The 21,037-nt window shown below is 47.7% G+C and overlaps 2 protein-coding genes across 6 annotated transcripts in view; both read right to left on the bottom strand.

Moving 5' to 3' along the window:
• Positions 1 to 14,000, bottom strand: part of fcho1 (FCH and mu domain containing endocytic adaptor 1) — a 39,150-nt gene extending 25,150 nt beyond the window's left edge. For all 3 annotated transcript variants that reach the window (XM_081707838.1, XM_081707839.1, XM_035522149.2), the window contains exons 1-2: positions 13,861 to 14,000; positions 4,877 to 4,931 (exon numbers count right to left, since the gene is read on the bottom strand). In XM_081707838.1, coding sequence (XP_081563964.1) covers positions 4,877 to 4,909 — 33 coding nt within the window. In that variant the 5' untranslated portion in view covers positions 4,910 to 4,931; positions 13,861 to 14,000. The remainder of the gene's footprint in view (positions 1 to 4,876; positions 4,932 to 13,860) is intronic.
• Positions 14,001 to 14,420: 420 nt separating this feature from the next.
• On the bottom strand, positions 14,421 to 20,830 carry znf692 (zinc finger protein 692). Of its 3 annotated transcripts, none has more exons than XM_035521788.2 (12): positions 20,594 to 20,830; positions 19,879 to 20,147; positions 19,440 to 19,471; positions 18,316 to 18,777; positions 18,143 to 18,218; positions 17,985 to 18,050; positions 17,790 to 17,903; positions 17,430 to 17,480; positions 17,205 to 17,283; positions 16,794 to 16,908; positions 15,915 to 16,014; positions 14,421 to 15,396 (listed from the first exon to the last, which is right to left on the bottom strand). In XM_035521788.2, the coding sequence occupies exons 2-12, from the start codon at positions 20,043 to 20,045 to the stop codon at positions 15,042 to 15,044; spliced, it is 1,617 nt and encodes a 538-aa protein (XP_035377681.1). In that variant the 5' UTR covers positions 20,046 to 20,147; positions 20,594 to 20,830; the 3' UTR covers positions 14,421 to 15,041. The 3 variants fall into 3 exon arrangements, with proteins under 3 accessions (XP_035377681.1, XP_035377683.1, XP_035377682.1); XM_035521790.2 differs by having other exon boundaries at positions 17,790 to 17,900; XM_035521789.2 differs by having other exon boundaries at positions 20,628 to 20,830.
• Positions 20,831 to 21,037: the final 207 nt, after the last annotated feature.

Raw genomic sequence — 21,037 nt, 5'->3', positions numbered from 1 at the left:
TTACTGGACAGATGAGATTAGGTTGGTTTTAAATCTCATCTCTGTAATCCAACTCTACCTCCTGCCATACTTAAAGTAAACTTTTCTACAAAAGAAGCCTCAAAATACAACATGAGGACAAAATAAGTCCTGAAATTTCATTAACCTGCCCAAACTTCACTGACCTGTCCAACCTTTATTAACCTGTCCAAGTGGACACAGGTCATCCAGCACAAAATACGCCGTGTTCACTCCACAAACACGGGCTGCTTGGTTTATGAAAAACGATCGGAGGGAGAATGACAGAAATTGGGGAATCAGAAGATGAAAAAAGAACGAAGAGACTGGAAGACAAACGTGCGTGTGAAGGTGTGCATGTCTGGGGAGTGACGCCTCACCACTGTGTTCTGGTGTCTCTCCTACCTTGGGAACAGTTGCTAAAGTGACAGCAAGAGAGGGAGAGGCACTTTACAGCTTGTTCACTGTTGTTACAGGATGTATAGAGGAAGACAAAAAGAGAGAGAGACAGTGTGTGTGTGTGAGAGAGAGAGAGAGTGTGTGTGTGTGTGTGTGTGTGTGTGTGAGAGAGAGAGTGTGTGTGTGTGTGTGTGTGTGTGTGTGTGTGTGTGTGTGAGAGAGAGAGAGAGAGAGAGAGAGTGTGTGTGTGTGTGTGTGTGTGTGTGTGTGTGTGAGAGAGAGAGTGTGTGTGTGTGTGAGAGAGAGAGAGAGAGTGTGTGTGTGTGAGAGAGAGAGAGTGTGTGTGTGTGAGAGAGAGAGAGAGAGTGTGTGTGTGTGAGAGAGAGAGAGAGAGTGTGTGTGTGTGAGAGAGAGAGAGAGAGTGTGTGTGTGTGAGTGTGTGAGAGAGAGTGTGAGAGAGTGTATGTGAGAGAGTGTGTGTGTGTGTGTGTGTGTGTGTGTGTGTGAGCGAGAGAGTGTGTGTGTGTGTGAGAGAGAGAGAGAGAGAGAGAGAGAGAGTGTGTGTGTGTGTGTGTGTGTGTGTGTGTGTGTGTGAGAGAGAGAGAGAGAGAGAGAGAGAGAGAGAGAGTGTGTGTGTGTGTGTGTGTGTGTGTGTGTGTGTGTGTGTGTGTGTGTGTGTGTGTGAGAGAGAGAGAGAGAGAGAGAGAGAGTGTGTGTGTGTGTGTGTGTGTGTGTGTGTGTGTGTGAGAGAGAGAGAGAGTGTGTATGTGTGCGCGAGCGAGTGTGTGTGTGTGTGTGAGAGAGAGAGAGAGTGACAGAAAAAAATAAGACAGACACAGAGGGTGAGAGGAGCCTGAGGAAGAGTGTTTAGAGACGTGAATGGCTGGGATGGAGCGAATGAGGAGAGAAAGAAATCCCAGGTGAACTCTCTCAGAAGGACATTTTAAGGGACCAGAAAAAGTGAATCCTTCCACAACTAACCCCAGCCACGACTTCCAATAACTTCATTCTCACGTACAGAAATACGATCACAGCTAAACACTTCACCCTAATCAGATGTAAACACTCACAGTCTCTGCTGGTCATCAGCTTCCCCATCACATTGACTGCAACTAAAGATGTAATCCTCTGTGTGTATCCTCAGAGACAAGCCCTGCCCACACCCTCGTACACGTGCGGTTGCAGCTTTCTCTGGTGTCTCCTGGGAGCCCCACACACCCTCAGCACAGGCGAGACACAACAGAAGCACCAGCACTGTGATGGAGACTCTCCACACTGGCTCACAGCCCAGCAAGAGACCGGCTCCCTACCATGTCTTTAAAAAGCTTTAAAAAGATCATTCTGTAGAGTGAGAGTAATGGGAGTATTGTAAGAGTCATCAGCACAGTCCAGTCAAGCACAGGAAGAGCAGACTGATGACAGGCAAACAGAACAACCTTCATCACTGTCATTGTTTATCTTCACAACCTCCCTCTCCGACACACCTGAACACAGCCAAGTTTGTGCCCTGTGCACACAATAGTGTGCGGCTTTGGCTACACTCACCCATCTAATATTGGCACACTGCAAAGAGAAACATGATCGCCAACGGCAACACCTCCACCCCCACTTCCTGGTATAAGCTTAAAAACAACTGAGGAGAAAGGAAGAAAACCGACAACTAGAAAGTAAAAAGCTAAATCATGAGGGATAGAGATCAAGAAAGAGGGTGGACGTCTCTGTCTCCTGTTTCCAGAAATATCTAGAATGGTTTAGAGACACTTTTGTCTGAAGGAAAAGATGTCGTCAACAGTGATATATCCAGAGTCCACCCCCCCCCCCACTCCCAATTCCCAGAGTGACATCATGAGGTGAAGGTGACGAGGTGTTCTGGAGCTTTCTATGAGGCCTTGGGAAGATTCGCCCATTTTGGTCTGATGTTTTTAAACCACCCTGCCTCAAGCACAAAACGGAAGCAGCTTATTACTGAGTTTGAGAAGTTTGCGACACTGGAACAAGGCACAATGTCTCTGTCCTAGTGTGTGATAGGAGTGATAAGACAGCATGTAAAGAGCTAATTTAAGAGCACCATTACTCAGGGGCTTCTGGCCTATTCCTGCTCTGACACCTAATTAATTAAGGCATCTCGGTAATTACCTAAATATGCCTCCTCACGCACTTTGCACGGGGTCTCAGAAGCACAGAAGCCGGGGGGTTTGCTTTTAAGAATGCCACATGCTCACGCTCACCCACACCCACCCTCGCTCATGTGCGCATGCACACACACTCACACAAACACGAACACACACGCCTACACAACGGGGACACATCCTATGAAAATTCTGGGCAAGGAACAAGGGAAAAGGCTACTATTACAGCCACTACTGTGGCACTGACACTTGTTCCTTATCTCTCTCTACTAATATAATACTTATTAGTCATGCATGCTTTGCTAGCTGTGCGTTTTCTTTAGCCAGCTCCAGGCTCGTGACGACTCATTTGTAGCTAGTCACTGGCGTTAGCTTGTTGGGTATTAAATCATTCAGGCTACCAAGATTAGTTTTATTTAGCTAGCTGGGGACACAGGGCTTTTCCAGCAGGGATGTGTTGAAGATCATGCGACCGCAGGGCATGCTACTGCGCTACTGCCTCTGCGTCCCAGGCAGTACAGACCCATTATGTCAAGCGCCCATGTGGACAAAACAGCAGGTACCAGTCTCGACCATGGCTGGACTCTTCCGTCTGCACGGTGGGATTACCAGCATTGCACGGAGACAGGCCACAGTATCGTACTGGGACAAAACCAGTAAACAACAGGTACTATGTTAAAAGCATGGAGGAGTCATTCAGCTTCACTCTGTAAATGAGCAAGCTCTCTGTGGACCCAGTCAGGACCACAGGCAAGGGCTTTACATCCCAAAATACCAAAAATTGCAAAATGCACATCAAAATAACATCAAAATAACAAACTGTTTTCAAAAATGGTTTTAAGATATCAGGGCCGAAAATGAGGACACCAACTCCTGAACTTTGCATTAAATCTGATTGACAAAGGATTGCTGCAGGAATCAGAGCAGATGTGTCAGCAACTCCATCCCAGAAGAACATTTAAATGGCTTCATACTGAATAAGTATGCAACCAATGGGACAAGAAGTTCTTTGAATGGTCCAATTCATTGAATACATTTAAATGTCACAGACATCATGTTGCTAGGTGCAACATTCCCACACTCAAACTCGTACTAGAGATTCGCTGCCATATCAGCCAGTGCTCTGGTGATGGCCAGGGCAATGCAGTGAGGAGGGGTTCAGTACACAGCAAAACAGACAAAGTCCACTTCCATGTGCCAGCCAGTTCAGTTCTGCAGTCACGACTGCTGGACCGCTGCACTGGGGACACTCAAATCACACATAATGGGATTTCTCTGTGTGGGAATGCGAGTGTGCTCACAGCGTGACACAGCTTGACTGTCACGTCACGGCTCCCAGAGTGTGTGTGTGTCTCTATTGCCTGTCCTGTCGTACCTGTCTACAGTCAAGTTCATTGTTAGCAGACATATCCTTGATCAGGTATACTGGTAGGAGCACAAAGACATTTGGATTCTAATCTCTAGAAGAACGGATAATCGGAGAGCTGCACTCATGATATATAAACGTGAAAGACAGGGGCTCTCCTCAAGCTGTCAGGCACAATGGAGGCAGTCTCCATACCAACTGAGGCGCAGAAACAAGCCATCCAATCATGTGGTGAGATGTCCACACAACAACGCCCGTCAGAAGTCAACTCATGAGTCACTCACGAGGCAAAGAGGGGTTGATACCAGTCACCAGAGAGAGGTGACGTGTGGGACACCACCCCCAAACACACACACACACACACACACCCTTATGTTTTGTCTATATTACAGGTAGTTATTCTCAAAACCAATACTAATCCTACTCATCACTAGAATGATAAGATAGCCAAACGTACACTGCCTTTTCCTCCTTAAAAAACAGATGTTCATTGGATGGTGAAATGTTTCAGAAGGTCAATGTTTCGGCACGCGCTGGAGTAACAAACTGACGATTACTTTCACTGCTGGTCCTGTGTTCACGTTTCCCACAGAAACATCCCACCTCAGCTCGGACCTGTTTTGAAGAGTCTTCGGGCCAATCCAGATTCTGCCTTTCAGAACCACACGGTGCTGGAATGCTTTTTCTCATAACCGCAGAGACTGATCTGGCTGTGATTAGCCACACCTGCATTGCACTGCACCTCTCTCTCTCTCTCTCTCTCTCTCACCTTCTCCCTCTCACTGAAAAAGTGGGGCACACGCGGCTATTTCAGGGACCACAAAGCTTGGCTACCCCCAGAGACCTGCAGACAAGAGGGCTTGATCCACCTCACACACACACACACACACACACACACACACAGCTCTGTGTTCCTGCAGTGATACCCCATGTGCGGACTGACAGGAGTCAGACAGTCACCCTGCGGTGTGAGAAGAGAACTCACCCAGAAATTGTTTCTGAAGTACGTCATCTTCATTCAGATGTTCTTCTAGAGAGATCTGTGAAGAAGAAAAGAAGATGTGATGCTTTCTTCCGAGGACCCAACGTGCTTTCTGATGTTTCACTATGAGAGCAGCCTGCTGCTGCGATGTGTTCCCACGGCAACCCCACGTTCCATGAAGTTAGGCAAGGCAGTGACAGCCAGGACAAATCCCAACTTTTCATTCTTTCTGTGTAAACAGACTTTGGTAATGCAAACGGTCCGAGTACCCGCCTGCAGGAAGAGAGCAGAAGGCTCGCAGAGTCCCAGAGACACAAACAGAGAGACAGAGAATGAATGACCACCAGACAGTCAGAGAACTTCTAACAACTGGACAACACAATGCAGTGAGAAGTGACACTCACTGGACGCTGAATGACCTCACACTTCACAAAGAAACACTCTCTTTCAAAACAATCAAGCAGGCAAACACATGCAAACACTCACTCACGCGCGCACACACACACAAACACACACACACACACACACAGGACCCTGTAGACCTGTTCTCTTTACTGTACACTGCTCACTTCACACAAACAAATCTAAATGGAAATCCTGTTTGTGGCTTTTACATATAAAACAGTAACAGTGTGAGTCACTGAGCCGCCCAGCTGACCTGAGCTGAGGGGAATAGCATTCCACTGCTAGCTTTATTACGCCTAATATGGGTCCATCATAACATTATAATCAACATCATAAATGATTTAAAATGCTATTAAAAATCACATATAGCTTATAAGGAAATGACAGTTTGCAGGTTTCTTAGCATTAGTCAGATAACACACATCTATCTGGAGAGAGAATGAACATTTCAGAGCAGTCGGTCTCGTGTCGGGAGAGAGCAGACTGTTGTGTCTCAGAAGAATGAGACTAGTAACGTATCTGCAGCATGCAGGAGAAACGCTGCTAAACACGGCTCACCTGAGAAACAGGAGAAAAGGGAGAAACCACGTGGCATGAATAAGTCTCTCGCTAACCGGCAAAGTGAAGGAAAAAGTCTTCACGGCTTGGCTGGGTTTTAACCCTCAAAGGTCTGAAGTGTCTGTCGTGTATTTTTAATCATCCATTCATAAAACATCTTTCTGATTCAGCTGTCCTGGACCCACCAGGTTTGCTGCCACTGGAGTGTGAGTCCCGTTTTGTTGCAGAGGTGCTTTGGCTTCAGGTGCTCCGGGTCAGGACACTCACGCCCCCCTCCACTGTATGCACACATACATAAGTTTATATATGTGCATGCTCCCATCCCTCACACACACACACACACACACACACACACACACACACACACACACACCTCTCTGCATGCGCTCCTTTAATTAACACGGCCCAGCATCCGGCAAGAGCCAGAGCCTTGGCAGAGTGTGTGTGCGCTCCAAAAATAAAACCCCGACAGCAGTTGGCTCAGAGCAGGGAGAAGTGGGCCAAATGGAGCACCCCCTGTAGTTGGCTCAGAGCACTGCAGGCTGTAGTGTCAGGGAGGAGTGGGTCAACCAGAAAACCCCTGCAGAGAAGAGACACTTTCAAGTGTTAAACTGCACTGAATGCTGGCATCACCGTGGAAAAAGAAAAACATATCTGAGTGAGAACATCTGTGTGGTCAAGGTTTGGTGCTGAGATGCATGTGAGACGCGACCCAGACAGGCATGTCCAAGAGAGACGTGCAGGTCTCAGGGGTGGTATCGAAAGCGGACCTGCAGGTCCAGCTGACCCATGCCAGGTCCATGCGGAGCGACAGGTGGCATCCCCGGGCGTACTCTGCCACCTCCACCCACAGCTTGGGTGGAGTCACTCATATTACAGAGCTTGGGTGGAGATTCCCAAGACCCTCTGCATATAACCGAGCAGCTCTCCCCATGTTCAGCTGCCTCCCAGAAACCAGCGTGCAACACTTCAGAAGGCGTGTGTCCTAGCACAGCTCAATCGCACGTAGGCTTGACTACACACACACACACACAGGTTTGACTACACTCACATAGGCTTGACTAGACACACACACACACACACACACAGGTTTGACTACACTCACGTAGGTTAGACTACACACACAGACAGGTTAGATTACACACACACACACACACACACACACACACACACACACACACACACACACACACGTTTGACTACACACATTTTGGCATCACAAAGAGAGCTCAGTCTAATTCTAGACACAGGACTGGAACAGTGTTTGGAAATATACATTTGTATGGCATTTGTCTGTTTAGGAAACAGGTGTAATTACAGTGTAATTATAGAAAAGCATATTTTCACTGAATGAAACGACGCATGCATTCATACGCAAGATCACTTTAGAATCTCTACTCCTGACTAACCGCCTGATTAACTGAACTATGGAGTCAGGTATGCCTACTTCAGACAGATATGTGAGAGAGAGAGAGAGAGAGAGAGAGAAGCTTCTTCATCTCTCCTTTACCACGAGTGAAAGTCTCAGAGCTTTCATTGTGATCGACGGCCATGTTTGAGAATAAATGGGCAAGAAATGACTACATGACAAACAAGCCCAAACCATTACAGGGCTACACGCACCAACCGGTTTAAGGTTAAACGAGGTCAGAAGCTTCTCTACATGAATGTTTCAGAGAGAGAGAGAGGTGAGGGAGGACAGAGTGATTAACAAAGTAAAATATAAAAGGCAGAACAAGTGAAACACCGTGGGGTGGAGAGAGAGAGGGAGAGAGCGTGAGAGAGAGCGAGAGAACGCGAGAGAGAGAGACAGCACGCTTCAGCAGTTCTGACCCAGTGATCCCCAGCCTTGTGTGACTGTCAGTATTTGTGTGTGTTGCACAGATGAGTCAACCCTCACATTCCGTTATCAGCGCCCGAGAGGTAGCCTCACTCTGAGGCCAACGGCTCCGACCCCATGGCGATGCCGCAAAGAAACACTCCCGGACACGAACCAGACAGCCTCCGTTTGAAAAGCGACACTTGAGAGACAAAATAAAGAAGCTGCACCCAAAGCTCCCGCCCATGCGCTGTGCGCGGAGGACCAGCACCGTTGCAGACGTGTCCTCAGGGCGTGGAGCCGGTAACACAGCCTTGGGGATCCCGTGACCGTGCTCATCCAGGTGAGCGGAACACCTCGGTGTCCTGGTCCACACCACGCCCGTCAAAACCGCCAAACCCTGGCCGGAGCCACAGGAGAACAGGAGGCTCCTCTTTCCGCGCCGTTTCCAAAAGGAACAGAACAAAAACAGACGAGTTCAGTCTAGTGGGAACAAGGACAGAGGGCTGTCTAGGAGGCCGCAGACAGAAGTCTGTCAGGGATGGAGAGCGTCAGGCCAGACCCGTCACCGGCGTTCCCATCTCGGGGATGGAGCAGCAGGAGCAGCCCAAGTTTTTGCATTCGGACATTCGGGATTAAGGCTCACAGGCAAAATCACACGGAACGGAACCTGGAGGCAGCACACGTCACACTTCTGTCCAAGTGCTTCACTGTCTGATCCCTCAAAGTAAAGTGATGGGTACGTTCACACTGCATTGACACAACAGTGTGGGTATGTGAACCCTCCCCACCCCTGACATCACTTCACTCACTATATGCACTATAACACACACTGGCACACATCTCATTCACACCATCATGCGTGTCATATGAGTGCGAGAGCGTGCGTTCAGGTCACATGATGGTAGACTGAACGCTGTGCAACACCGGAGGACAGAACCCGTGATGGGCCATGACAAACATGTCTGTAGAGGCTGACACATGAACGAATACTAATTCAGACTGTTTTGGTTGCCTAGCCAGACACAAACACAGGAACACCGTCCAACATCAAAAGCTCCGGCTAAAACAAAGAATGCCACAGTTACAGACCCAAAGCTGAAACCACAACGTACTGATCCATTTAACCCTTTCATATCCGGCTAGCAGCAGCAGAGGCAGGAGATGTGTATGTAGTTGTCCAGTACCAACACCCTTGTTCCCTGTTTCTGAAACACCATGGATACGGGCCATTACGAGGAAGGCAGAGAATGCCAGTTTGGGTTCAAAACATCTTATCTGGAACTGTTTCAGAAGTTAACTGGAAACACCTGCTTTTCACAATCCAATCAAAGGCCAGTGGGGAAAATCTTGTCTGCCCATAATTCTTTCTGTTTCACTTCGAAATGTCACATTAAGGATTTAAAATAAGTTCTGGTTTCCTATTCATGCTAACACAATCATTTTCAAGTTCACAGCAATGCTATCCGATCTTCTTCATGAACCTAAAAAAAATAAATAAATAAATAAAAAAAAAATCTAATGACACCCAAACGCCAAGCGATTCTTGAAGCGGACTGGTTCACAAGATGACTCTGTGTAGATGTTATTGCAGTTCAACATAATTGCTTATATTGATAATATATTGATATTCTGTACTGACAGTGGGATTTTTAGTGGCTTTTTACGAAACATGAATGATGTTTCAGATTCTGTATCTCGACTGTGAATACTGTACCTACCTGATGTTCAAGTTGTTGTGTTTATCTTTCATTACTGTACTGGAAAGAAATCATAAACTGTAAATATCATCTTCTTAAATTAGGCAAAAGAAAGTTATAGGCTGAAGGGAACATGAATTGGCTGTTTGTTCAGAGCCACTGGACAGAAGCTGTCTTGGAATGGGCCGGTTTGGGATTTCCTGGTATGGTACCTCCCGTCAGCAGGGAGAAGAGACTGTGGCGTAGGTGGGCGGAGTCTCCTGTGTGACTTCCTCAAATGACTGGGAGGAATGAGTGCTAATCTGCAGTCGGCACCACGCTCTGCAGAGCCGTGTGTTCAAGAGCAGTGCAGCTCCTGTATCGGGCAGGAATACGGCCAGTCAGGATGCTCCCAGCCGGGGATCGTACCAGGCCTCGTCGGCTTTGGGAGGCGGTACAGGCGTGCTGTCAGGTGTATGCAGAGGAAGCTGCTCATCCTCACCAGTGCCCCGCCAAGGGACTCTTTGGTACAGGCACGATGGGAGGACGAGAGAGAGCTTAAGAAGGTCTGTGAAGGCTTCAAAGTTGAAGATATGGGGAAGAACAGCATGTGCTTTGGCTGCCTGGCAGGATCTTAAAGGATTGGAACTTCTTAGAAATAGAGCCGTGCAGCGAGTCTACCTCATCTCCAGCGGACTGTCTCGTAAACAAGCGTAGAAAGCGTTAAGAGTTCCGAGTTGCTTCCGTCCACGGCCACTGTGCTGTGAGCTTCCTCGAGAGCCTGGCCGGTCCGGCCCGTATCCCACCCACTTCCCTGAAGAGCCTGGCCGGTCCAGCCTGTATCCAACCCACTTTCTCTCCGGCCAACTTCTCTGCCCCACAGTGGCTTTATTTATGGGTTGGAACTAAAACTACCCAGCTGACAGCACCGGAGATGATCAAATACGTCGGCCCAAGCTCCAGCTCACAGGCACGACGGTGGTAAACCTTTATGATTATAGCTTAGCAGCGCAGTGGCTAGACTACAAAACTGGGGTCCCTCCGTGAGAAGATTATGGTAATAAAAACAGATATGGCACTTACAGAAGCAGCTAATTACTGGTATGCAAACAAATGAAATAGTTCTGAAATTAAATTGTACTTCTTTCAGAAATGATACATAAAAACCTTAAATTCTATTTTTATGCTGCATGAGACAAAGCGACTTGTTTAGGTATATTTATTGGAAGAAAAACTTGCCTTTTATCTTTTCCTTGACATGAAACGGGAACTAACCATCCCAGTGGGGACATGACCACTGATGAGTCTCTGAGCCAGGTAATGAGTATCGAGACCGTGACCACCTGGCTGAGGCGTTTTTGGATTTGGATCGGAATACAAATGTGGACTGAAAGCCCTGGATTAGCACAGGCCTAAAATGATGCTTTGCATACAGCTCATCAAATGTAATGGGGGACGTCAGTGACCACAGAAATAAAGGAAGAAAGTCTTTGATCAAAAATCTGATTTACTGAGACAATGATTCATGAAAATAACCCAGTAAGGCCAGTAAGTGGTAGATGTTTGAGCTCTAATTTCAGAAGAACCTTAATACCACAACACGACAAACCCCAGCACTCATAATCCTACACTGCGGATCACGATGGGTTTGCCTGCTCTGAGTAAACAAAACAAACCAACACACACACACACACACACACACAGCCTGCGCCCGGGCACAGATGTGCCATCTCTGTATGGGGTGGAGCAGACAGAAGCTGCTTAGCTGTGTTGCAGCCATTGTTCGAGGTCTCAATGCGGGTTTTGTTGCATAGTTCCTACTGTCCTTCTGTCCAGAAGCACGTGCTGGAAATCACCTCTGACTGGGGTGGGCGGGGCCTGGGTGGGGGTCCGGCTAGAACGCTCCAGTCGGGGGGAGTTGTGGGGGGGCCCCAGCATGCAGCAATGCTGGGAGTGGTGCCACGCTGGTCCAGACCAGCATGGACAGCACCAGCCAAAGGGGAGGAGGTAGGGAGAGAGAGGAATAAAGAGAGGGGAAGATAAGAAATGCCTCACGCACTCATCTTTTCCCCCCCTCTTCTCTCACTCATTCAGGCTCAGTTTTGGCAATCATGTGCTTCCTCAATGACCCAGATACCAAACTACCTTGGATCTGTGTGGTCTGGGCATGCTTGCTCTGAGCTCCAACAAAGATCCGGACCAAAAACTCCTGGCTTTAGTACCACAGCCACAGACTACATGACCACTTCTGTCTGGTGAGGAGGAACAGACTGCATAGATATGCAGCCCTGTGGCCAGATCGAAAATGTATTCAAATATTTAATGCGCCTCAGATGGAAATCAGAGTAACCCGATTTCCAGTCTGCTTTAGGAACAGAAATATAAACGTCATCCATAAAGCGTTTATTCTGCATCCGATACAAGCGCTTCCAATAGTAGTCAAACTACTGAAGAACAAACAAACAAAAGCACCACAGTTGAGCACGAGCAGCCTACTGCAGGATGACGTAGCCAGCAGCTTCCTATCCTTGCATCCTCCAGGGGGCAACTGGAGCACCTCCTCCGGACCCTGGCACTGCCCGCTGTGGCAAGGTGGCGCCTGGTTATCTGCTCTGAGATCAGGCCTTTGCACTAGGTGTGTCCAGGTTGCTGGTTGGTGATGGCATGGAAGCTCCAAAAGTCCAGCGGACAGGAACCATGCGCCACTCCATTCCATATGCAAAACAGGATTCAGCTGCACGTCTCCTTATTCTCTCTCTTTCTGTCTTTTTCTTTTTCCTGTCCTCCTTTCCTGTCCAGTTTCTCTCCATCATACCCTGAATTCACTCTTTTCTCCTCTTTTTTAAAAGCCCTTTTCATTCTGAGGCTTTCTTTCTGTTATCTTTCTCCCTTCATTTATTCTTCTTCCAATCTCCGCCTCCTCCCACGTTCCCAGCTCTTCAGCTGAAAGGTGCCGTCTGGTCAGTGTCTTTCAGCCCCAAGCCAAACGGGCCCTAGTCGATGCAGGGTAACACGCAGCTGTTAGTGGTGCCGGTGTGGTTCCAGGGGCGTCTGCCTGGCTCGGACTCCACAGTCCCGGTTTGGGGTCAAAGCCGCTGCTACCCCCCTTTTAACAGCCCGCGGTGCAAGGCGCTGACAGCTGTGTGCAAGGCCTCCGGCTGGAGCTGTGCCTCATCCCTCTGAGCGGGAGTGTGTAGTCGAGTCTGGCCACAGACCAGCGCCAAAGGGCCTTTTGTGAAGAGTCAAGATGCTCCCTGCTTCAGGGCCCATGATGCCTCTGGCCAACTTATACACATGTACACACCCACAACACAGAATCAGTCTGTGCTGAACTTTGACAGGCTGTGCAAGGCTTATAGCACACAACAACCCAACTCTGCATGGACCAGTAAATTGTGCAGGGCTCAGATACAGGGCCACGGGGAGCTCAGATACTCTACAGGCGTTTATCTGCAGGCTCTGATAATAAATGGGAATAAAAGATTCCAAACACTGCTGTACGAGGTGCTTAATCTATTCTTACACTTATTAAAAGCCGCTGCTTTGAGTGTCGATTCCCCAGAAATCAGCTGGGGATGCAGCTTTGGCCAGGCTATAGGGCCATACTGCATTAAATAGGAATAATCTAATACCTGAGAAAGATACACTTCTTAAGTTATGACACGCTGGTCCTAGCCTGGCGAAGAGGGAAGCAGGAGGACACAACTGGTTCAGCGCGTGTCAAAGCACGCGGGCGTTAAGAAATGGCCTATGGGTTGGTTGAGTAGATCACAAACAGAACAGTCGCACAGTCCCTGGTGTCATAAGACATGAGTGCCATGAACGCTACGACAGTAAACACGAACACCGCACACACACGCGGAGGCGGCGACAGCGATACACGCCAAGGGGTTTGCAGAAAAGAGATCTGAAAGGAGCTCGCGCTGAAAGCTCGTGGGAGGGAACGAAACAAGGTGCCTTGTTCATTCTCAACACTTCTTTTATTTCTAAACAGCCCCTCAGTAGTTACAATACCTGACTGCAGCACGAGAGATACGAAGCCTCGAGTCAAGCAATTTGCAAGTCATGCAAAACATAACGTCACCAGAACGGAGCCTCGGTACCTCCGTGCAACGGATACGGCTGTACACGAGCGACTTCTCTCCGTAGGCGGCAGCAGCTCGGTAACGGACACGCAGGAAGGCTTTTCAATTCTCTTTGGCTAATAAATTGACCCACACCGAAGCAGCACGCGCTCATACTCATCAGTGCGCGCAACCCTCGATTGAACGCAGCCCATCGCGCAGTAGGAAGTTCCTGGCGCATGCACCGCGGTCAGGTCTTTGTTGCACGGCGAGGTGGATAGCTGCCGCGTGCAGTCCCGCGCGTAACCCGCGTGTGGCTTGATTCCCGGGGGAACCAGGGAGCACGAGAGATGCGCTGCTGCGCTTGGTCACGGCACATACCACTACTCTCTGTCACGCGCCTCCTCGCTACCGGGATCACAGGTTCCCAACGAACTGAAGAAAAGCACAAAAGCGTTTTACCTGCTCGTGGTCTCAGTAAAAACGACACTGCTCATGGTCTCAGCCGGTGCAGCGCGCGCCGGAGTCAGCCGTGTCGCGTTAATGTGAGCTGATAGTAACGAGCAGTTGACAGGGTCCAAAGGTCCCGCCCCCCTCTTCTCTAATTGGCTTTCATGTCCCGTCACTTAGTCGTCACAAGAGAAAAGCAATGTTGGCATGGTAACTGTTAGAAGGCATGTTTCTAAGAACGAGAGAGAAGCCAATGAGAGCTCAGGTCTGTTTTTGCGAGTGACGAACACTTGTTAGCAAATTCTATCATTGGTTAAAATTCGTATCAATCCCTAAAAAATTAAGTATAAGGCGGGAATTATTATTGAGATGTTCGTAATATATGCAAATCTAGTCCCTCCGCGGAATATTTCTGGGAAAGCCCCGCGCCTTTACCGACTCTACATGACAGATTATGCAAACCAAAAAAGTGACTTGTGAATAAAAAATGAAAGGAATTGGCTAGAAACAGGCATAGTATATAGCACTGTTGGCTTGAAACAAATTTAAATCGCAAATAAATGTATAAAAAGTGTCTACACAGGCATTTAATTTAAAGACAGACCATATTTTACTGACTCTACGTGAGTTTAAGAAAAATGCCACAGTATTCAGCATTTAAAATCCAACGGTGTGGAGTAACATAAAAACAAAAAACAAAACACAAAACAAATCTCTTTCTTGAATTTGTGCTCATCCATGTTCTGTGCTGAGTTGAATCAGTCTGCTGATTTAACTACAAACTGGAGTCAACAAAAACAGACAAGGTGCCAAAAACACAACTCGACATGACACTTTCATCCATAATTCCATGAAGATGATTTATCAGATCAATTGTGAGGCGTTTTATTATCTGACTGGTTCGTCTGTCCAGATCCAGAATCCCGCTTGGTCTGTCTTCTATAAAGGCACTCTGAGTCCACTGGCACCTTTACAGTCAAATACGGTGAAAGGAAGATAACAGTGAAGTGGGAGTTATCATTATGAGAAGGCTGTTCAGTTCAACACAGTTCTCCCTTAATCTGAACCCAAAGTTAGTTGAATGACCTGTGAATCTCACTTCACCTCCATCTTGAATGACAGCCAAATCTACAGACCTTCTGTTCCATTTCTTTCTACCTAGGGGTCGACTTCAGCTGCCAATGTGTCCAAGGTCATTGGCAGCATGGCTTGGAGCGTTTCCACCCTGTTCCGGGGGCAGAGGGAGGGAGTTGTGCCGGAGCTAGGTGATGGGGGGCAGGGAGCTCAGGGCTAGGTGACAGGGGGCGGGGCATGTCCGTGCAGGGGGCGGGGAGCTCAGGGGTAAGTGACAGGGGGCGGGGCGTGTCCGTGCAGGGGGCGGGGAGCTCAGGGTGACTCTTGCTCCGATGGGCTGTCACATTATCTCTCTTCTCAAAGCGGCGGCCGCAGACGTTGCAGGGAAAGTGGTAGTTGCGCTCAGCATTGTGTTTACGCATGTGCCAGTTCAGAGAGGCCTTCTGCCGGCAGGTAAAGCCACACACTTCACACCTGGAGAAAGGCCATGCCCACAAACACAGGTAGCTGAGAGATCATATGATCCATTCACAGTTTATACTTCAGATAGTGAGAGATCCTCACTGACAGACAAAAACAGGTCAGATCTAAGCAATCAATGAATGCAATCTATCAATGAGCAATCTATGAGTGCACACCTTTAAAACTGATGGACAAACAGACAGTAATAAATAAGACATAACACATGAGAGTAAGAGATATGTATATTGACACTAATACAAATGGTCTTTAGACCCAGCCAGGCCTTTCATGCTAAACTTGAATAACAAAATTGCAAATGAATATTACAGTGAATTTTTTCATCACTGAAAAAAATTAAAATTTTTACCTGAATTGTATTAATGTATTAATAAATATATGCAGCCCAAACAAATTAACATTAAGTAAGTGTGTGTGTGTGATGTTGGGGGCTGTGTGGGGTGTACTGGTTGTGGGGTGTGTGTGTGTGTGTGTGTGTGTGTGTGTGTGTGTGTGTATGGAGATCCTCTTACTGCAGAGGTTTCTCTCCAGTATGGATCCTGCGATGGATGCTCAGGTTACTGCTGGTCCGGAAAGCTCGGGCGCAGAATTCACAGATGTAGTCCCTCCGGTCTATCAGAGACACCACCCAGCACACACAACCCACAACCCAGAACATACACCACACACACACGCACCAACACGCACACGCACCAACACACACACGCACACCCACCCACATCACTCGGAATAGAGCAACAACCAACAGTAATGCAAATTTTGATCTCCTGACTGTGTTCAATAGATAATGTCTCATTGTGACTTTAGAGTGGACACTTTGCTCTTCACACTTCATTAAATGTGCTAAATTCAGATATGAAATCACACAATTGGGCTTATTGGAAAATGATCATTACAGTAACAAATTAATACAATATTGATGCATTATTCAGGGATGGGTTGAATTCGTTTTTGACAGATTTCTTCCTCTGTCCTTCATGCATGCTGAGTGGAGCCGTGCTGAAACTGACCCAGATACAGACGTCAGCACAGGGCTCACTGACACCAGGGCTCACCGACACAGGGGCTCACTGACACCAGGGGCTCACTGACACCGGGGCTCACTGACACCGGGGCTCACTGACACCGGGGCTCACTGACACCAGGGCTCACTGACACCAGGGCTCACTGACACGCTGACACAGGGGCTCACTGACACCAGGGCTCACTGACACCAGGGCTCACTGACACCAGGGCTCACTGACACCAGGGGCTCACTGACACAGGGGCTCACTGACACGCTGACACAGGGGCTCACTGACACAGGGCTCACTGACACCAGGGCTCATTGACACCAGGGCTCACTGACACCAGGGCTCACTGACACGCTGACACAGGGGCTGATCACTCACCACTGTGGAGCTTCTCGTGCTCTTTGAGATGCTTCTTAAAGTTGAAGGATTTCCCGCAGGAGGGATGGGAGCAGGAGAAGGTCTTCTGGTGGACATGCTGGTACTTCATGTGGTGCTAAAAGCAGAGATGGTTTGCATAATTAATTAAGCGCAGTTCTGCCCTGCCTGCGCTTAACATGATGGGACAGATTAAGTGCAGAAAGGAGTGGCACAAGGTCTCTGACTCCGCCTCCTGCAGATCACCTGCCCAGCATGGTTTTCATTAGCTTTATAAAGCTTTAATTGGCTAGATTGGAGTAGGGGGTCAAAACTGAAAACTGCACTCTATAGAAGAAGGGTTGGCAGTCCCTGATACAGGAGTAAACGTGTAGACCCGCACTTGGGGACTCTGGGATGCATTGAGATGCTCACATTCAGATACTGACGACTTGAAAAGATTTTCCAGCAGCCCTCAAATTCACAGGGCAAAATGAGTTTTGGTGTTGCTTTCCTGCAAATGCAAGAGCAATAGCTGCAGTCAGATTATTACAACATTATTATAATAAACATTAAATAAACTAACAAAATCAGAACATTACTCATATCATCAATGCACACACAAACACACTTTTGTTTTTACTATAACATTAAACTAACCTTTTTCTCCTGCCACTAATCTGAGATGTGTCATCTTTTACTGGCTGTTGTCTGGAAGGTAAAAGTGTATAAATGTTAGAAAAATGCAGAAAAATCCCCATTTGGATATTTTATGGTATTGATTATAAGGTATAATCAATTACTTATAAAAGGTATAATATGCATTTCTAGGAGTACTCGTGAAGAAGACACAGCTGGTTTCCCCCATGTATCTCACTACCATACACCTTTCCCAATTTTCCTTTCATGTCTTTTTTTACTTCATATTATCAATATGTTTGCGTTTTTATGGCAAATTACTGTAAAAATATCAAACTGAGTGAATTTTATTATTTGGACTCGTGCAAGTATCAAAAGCACCTGTTATTCTGTCTCCTCACTGTTCTCAGGTGATCGCCTTTGGGCTTTTCAGGCTGATCTGTTCTCCTATGTCGCCCTCTCTTGGTTGGCACTGGTACTGCACTTGTGTTCCTGCTGGAAGTTAAAAGAAAAAAAGTCTTTTGAATTTTTAAAACAAAACTTCAGAGTGGAACGTGCTGAAGTGGAAATGCAAACCTGTCATCAGGACTCTGCTTTTCATCACCGATGTCTTCACAGTCTTCAGTATCCACTATTAGTGAGCTATTGGTGAAAACACATTCATGCACAAGTAAACATTATGAAAATCTTTTGGTTGTATTGCTCATCACAGTGCTGCAGAACCCCAGATGTACCGGTTCTTCAAGGGCAGAACAGTAACCACCACACCACTTCCTTCCTCCTGTAATGCCACATCCTGTTTGGGCCGTTCTGTGCCATATTGAAATAAAGAGTAAACCCAGTTACTTGTAAGAGCTTGTGAAGAAAACATCCGGTTAACGCTGTTAACGGCTTTCTTGCGAGTTACCTGTCCCCTCCTTGCCTGCCGAGCACTGTGGGACGACGTCGTGTGTTCCCTCCTTCTCTGTGGATGTTGCGACAGCCTTCACTGCCCTGCGCCTCCTGCCCCTCCGTTGTTCTCTGCTCCTCTTATTTCCCTGTTCCACCTGCCTCTGCCCTCCACCTGCCTCTCTGCCCGGTTCCTGCTCCGCCTCCGCCGGACACCACGTGAAGCCGTGTCCCCGCTCGCAGACGTAACGTAGGCGCACCTCTGCTTCAGACGCCTGCGCGGGGGCTTCAGGGTCCGTGTCCGCTTGCCTCCACCTACGGCCCTTCCTACAGGCTCCTCCCACCTGCAGACCCGCCCCCTGTCCGGCCCGGGTCGGAGGGAGTGGGCAGTGTTGTCCATGACTGTGGACGAGCAGGACCAGCTGGTTGAGGGAGGCGTCCGTGGTGGACACAGTCGCTCGGACCGCTCCTGGAACACCACCTGAGCAGGGCAGACACACCAGTACAAGTGTACTGTAACCTTCATTTCAGCAGGATAGTGGTAATTGTCTGAATATGATCCAAGAGGTCATGGGTTTGAGACCCAACTTTGCATTACTGTAAGCTCATTTTATGTGAAAACAATCTGCTACGTTTTCACGTAGTTCATTTCAAAACCACTGAACTAAATCAAAGAAGGTAAACTTCAGCTGCATCTCATGGTTTGTGCGTTTTCTATTAGTCATCTGTTCCTCTGTTGATTGTGATGTTTGACAAATACTGCAGTGTGACTACAGTTACAGGTGTAACTGTAGTTAAAGGTGTAATGTAGATGTAATGCTTATTACATTAAGTAGAACAAGACTGGTTTGATGTGAACATAACCCCCATTTTGTTGCTATGGTAACTGGCATTTGTGGCCTTTATGTGAAGCAGCTGGTTTACACTCAGCGAAACCACACATCTGTTGTCTTATTTTAACTTTAAATTGTGAACTTGATCTAATGACTAGACAGGAAGGGCTACTGTATGGCTAGAGTTCACACACGTCCCTGCGGCCCATGTTCATGGTCTTAACGTTTTAACCAGCTCTAGTTACACAGGCCTGTAGCACTACACAGTTCCTATTTACTGTGAAAAATACAAAAATCACATTTACAGTACCTGAACACCTGCTGCACTCTTTGGAGAAGTAACTGTTGGAGGAGAAGAAAGTTAAACCAATTAATCAACCCTGATACTCTCTCAACCACGACAATGACGACGGCCAACATAGCACAAAGATGACAACAGAGGTCACCGTTTACGCAGCGTGTAACTCTCATAACACACACACACTACGTCAAAGTTTGACCACTGTGATGATTTAGAGTCCAAGGTACCAGTCAGACTAGCAACATATCAAAGCATTAACACAGTTCACTTGCCAATTAATATTATCTTTAGCAAGCAAGCCAGTGCCACTGTGGTAATGTGAGTTACCCCAGCGTTACCCGTGTTTTTAGTCCAGTCCTCACCACACCTGAACTCAGCCATACCTGTGCACAGGTGCGCTGGGAGGCGGGTCAGAGCGAAAGCTGGGCTGGGGACCGAAGCAGCGTACCTCTGCAGCAGAAACTGTGCCATCTGCGAGTGCAGAGAGAAGCCGAGCTGGTCCTTTAGCTTTCCCCAGCCCTGCAGGCTGGAGCCGAGGCGCACGCGAGACCTGCTCCTCCTGGCGTCGAGCTCTCGCCTCCGCTGCGTGCGCAGAGCATCTTTAGCAGACGCCATGACGAGCCACTCCAAGCGCCGTGTAGGAGCAAGAGGCGACAAAGAGCCCGATGGCAAAGACGTTTCGCGCTGGCCAGTAGGAGAAACGGGACGGTGGTAGCCCTGTATTCGTGCAAAACACTGGAATTAAATGCATTACTTAACTCAAAATTGGGCTTTATAGCCATCATATAGTACAACTGGGCCTGAATCCCGGCTGCAGGATGCGCTACGTTTGGATCCACTAATTCCACAGCGTCAGTGATGCCGTGTTTAGTGTAACCGTCTACACCGCCTAGTCGTGTGTTAAGTAACTGATGCGTGACGCTTGCAGTAACTACAGTGTTTAACATAAGACCTGCTCTAGATGGGAGCCCTAAAATACTAAAACCCTTAGAAAAAAACGTTATAAATGCTTTCTAACATTTTATTTCCTGCGACCTATACATTTTCGCAAAAATAAATAAATAAATAAAATCATAAGACGCACGGAATCCTTATTGGACCCTTATTTAACAGACATTCTGTTAAAGTTCATGACAGATTAAGGCAGACAAACTAATCCATACTCCGTCGTGAAAGCGGGTCCCACCGGCCGCTGACCTTTCTTCAGTTGCCCTTTTAAGAACGCGCCGCGTTTACTCGACGCAAAACAGTACCGCAGAAACCTTCACTTTTTCTGACGGGGAAAACATGTGATTCATCTATCGTCTTAATGTTGCAAGAAAATCCAAAATAACTACTGCAACCATCAAAAGCAATAATATAGGAAGTGTGCGTTTGGTTCCCAGAAACACTCACGTTAACAGCAAGGTTTCATGGGAAATGTAGGCCTATAGAAAATTCCATTGAATGATAAATATACGCGCGTGCGTGCATGCGTGCATATTTGTGTGTGTGTGTGTGTGTGTGTGTGTGTGTGTGTGTGTGTGTGTGTGTGCGCGCGTGCATGCAGGCGTGCGCGCTTCATTACATAAACAAGCCAAACAGAACTGAATTAGATGACGACAGAG

This window comes from Electrophorus electricus, chromosome 25 (genome assembly GCF_041902795.1).
Source record: "Electrophorus electricus isolate QZ-2024a chromosome 25, ASM4190279v1, whole genome shotgun sequence".
Taxonomy (NCBI): Eukaryota; Metazoa; Chordata; class Actinopteri; order Gymnotiformes; family Gymnotidae; genus Electrophorus; species Electrophorus electricus.
Note: the sequence above shows the minus strand (reverse complement) of the source record. Positions and strands in the feature narration are given on the sequence as shown.

Bases quoted from the DNA above. Each gene is read 5' to 3' on its own strand.
- znf692 (XM_035521788.2), bottom strand. From the start codon at position 20,045: ATGGCGTCTGCTAAAGATGCTCTGCGCACGCAGCGGAGGCGAGAGCTC. The intron at 18,051-18,142 runs GTACATCTGGGG...TTTCACCAATAG, and splicing joins GTTCTGCCCTTGAAGAACCG to CTCACTAATAGTGGATACTG. The intron at 17,481-17,789 runs GTGCTTTTGATA...TTTACCTTCCAG, and splicing joins GTGAGGAGACAGAATAACAG to ACAACAGCCAGTAAAAGATG.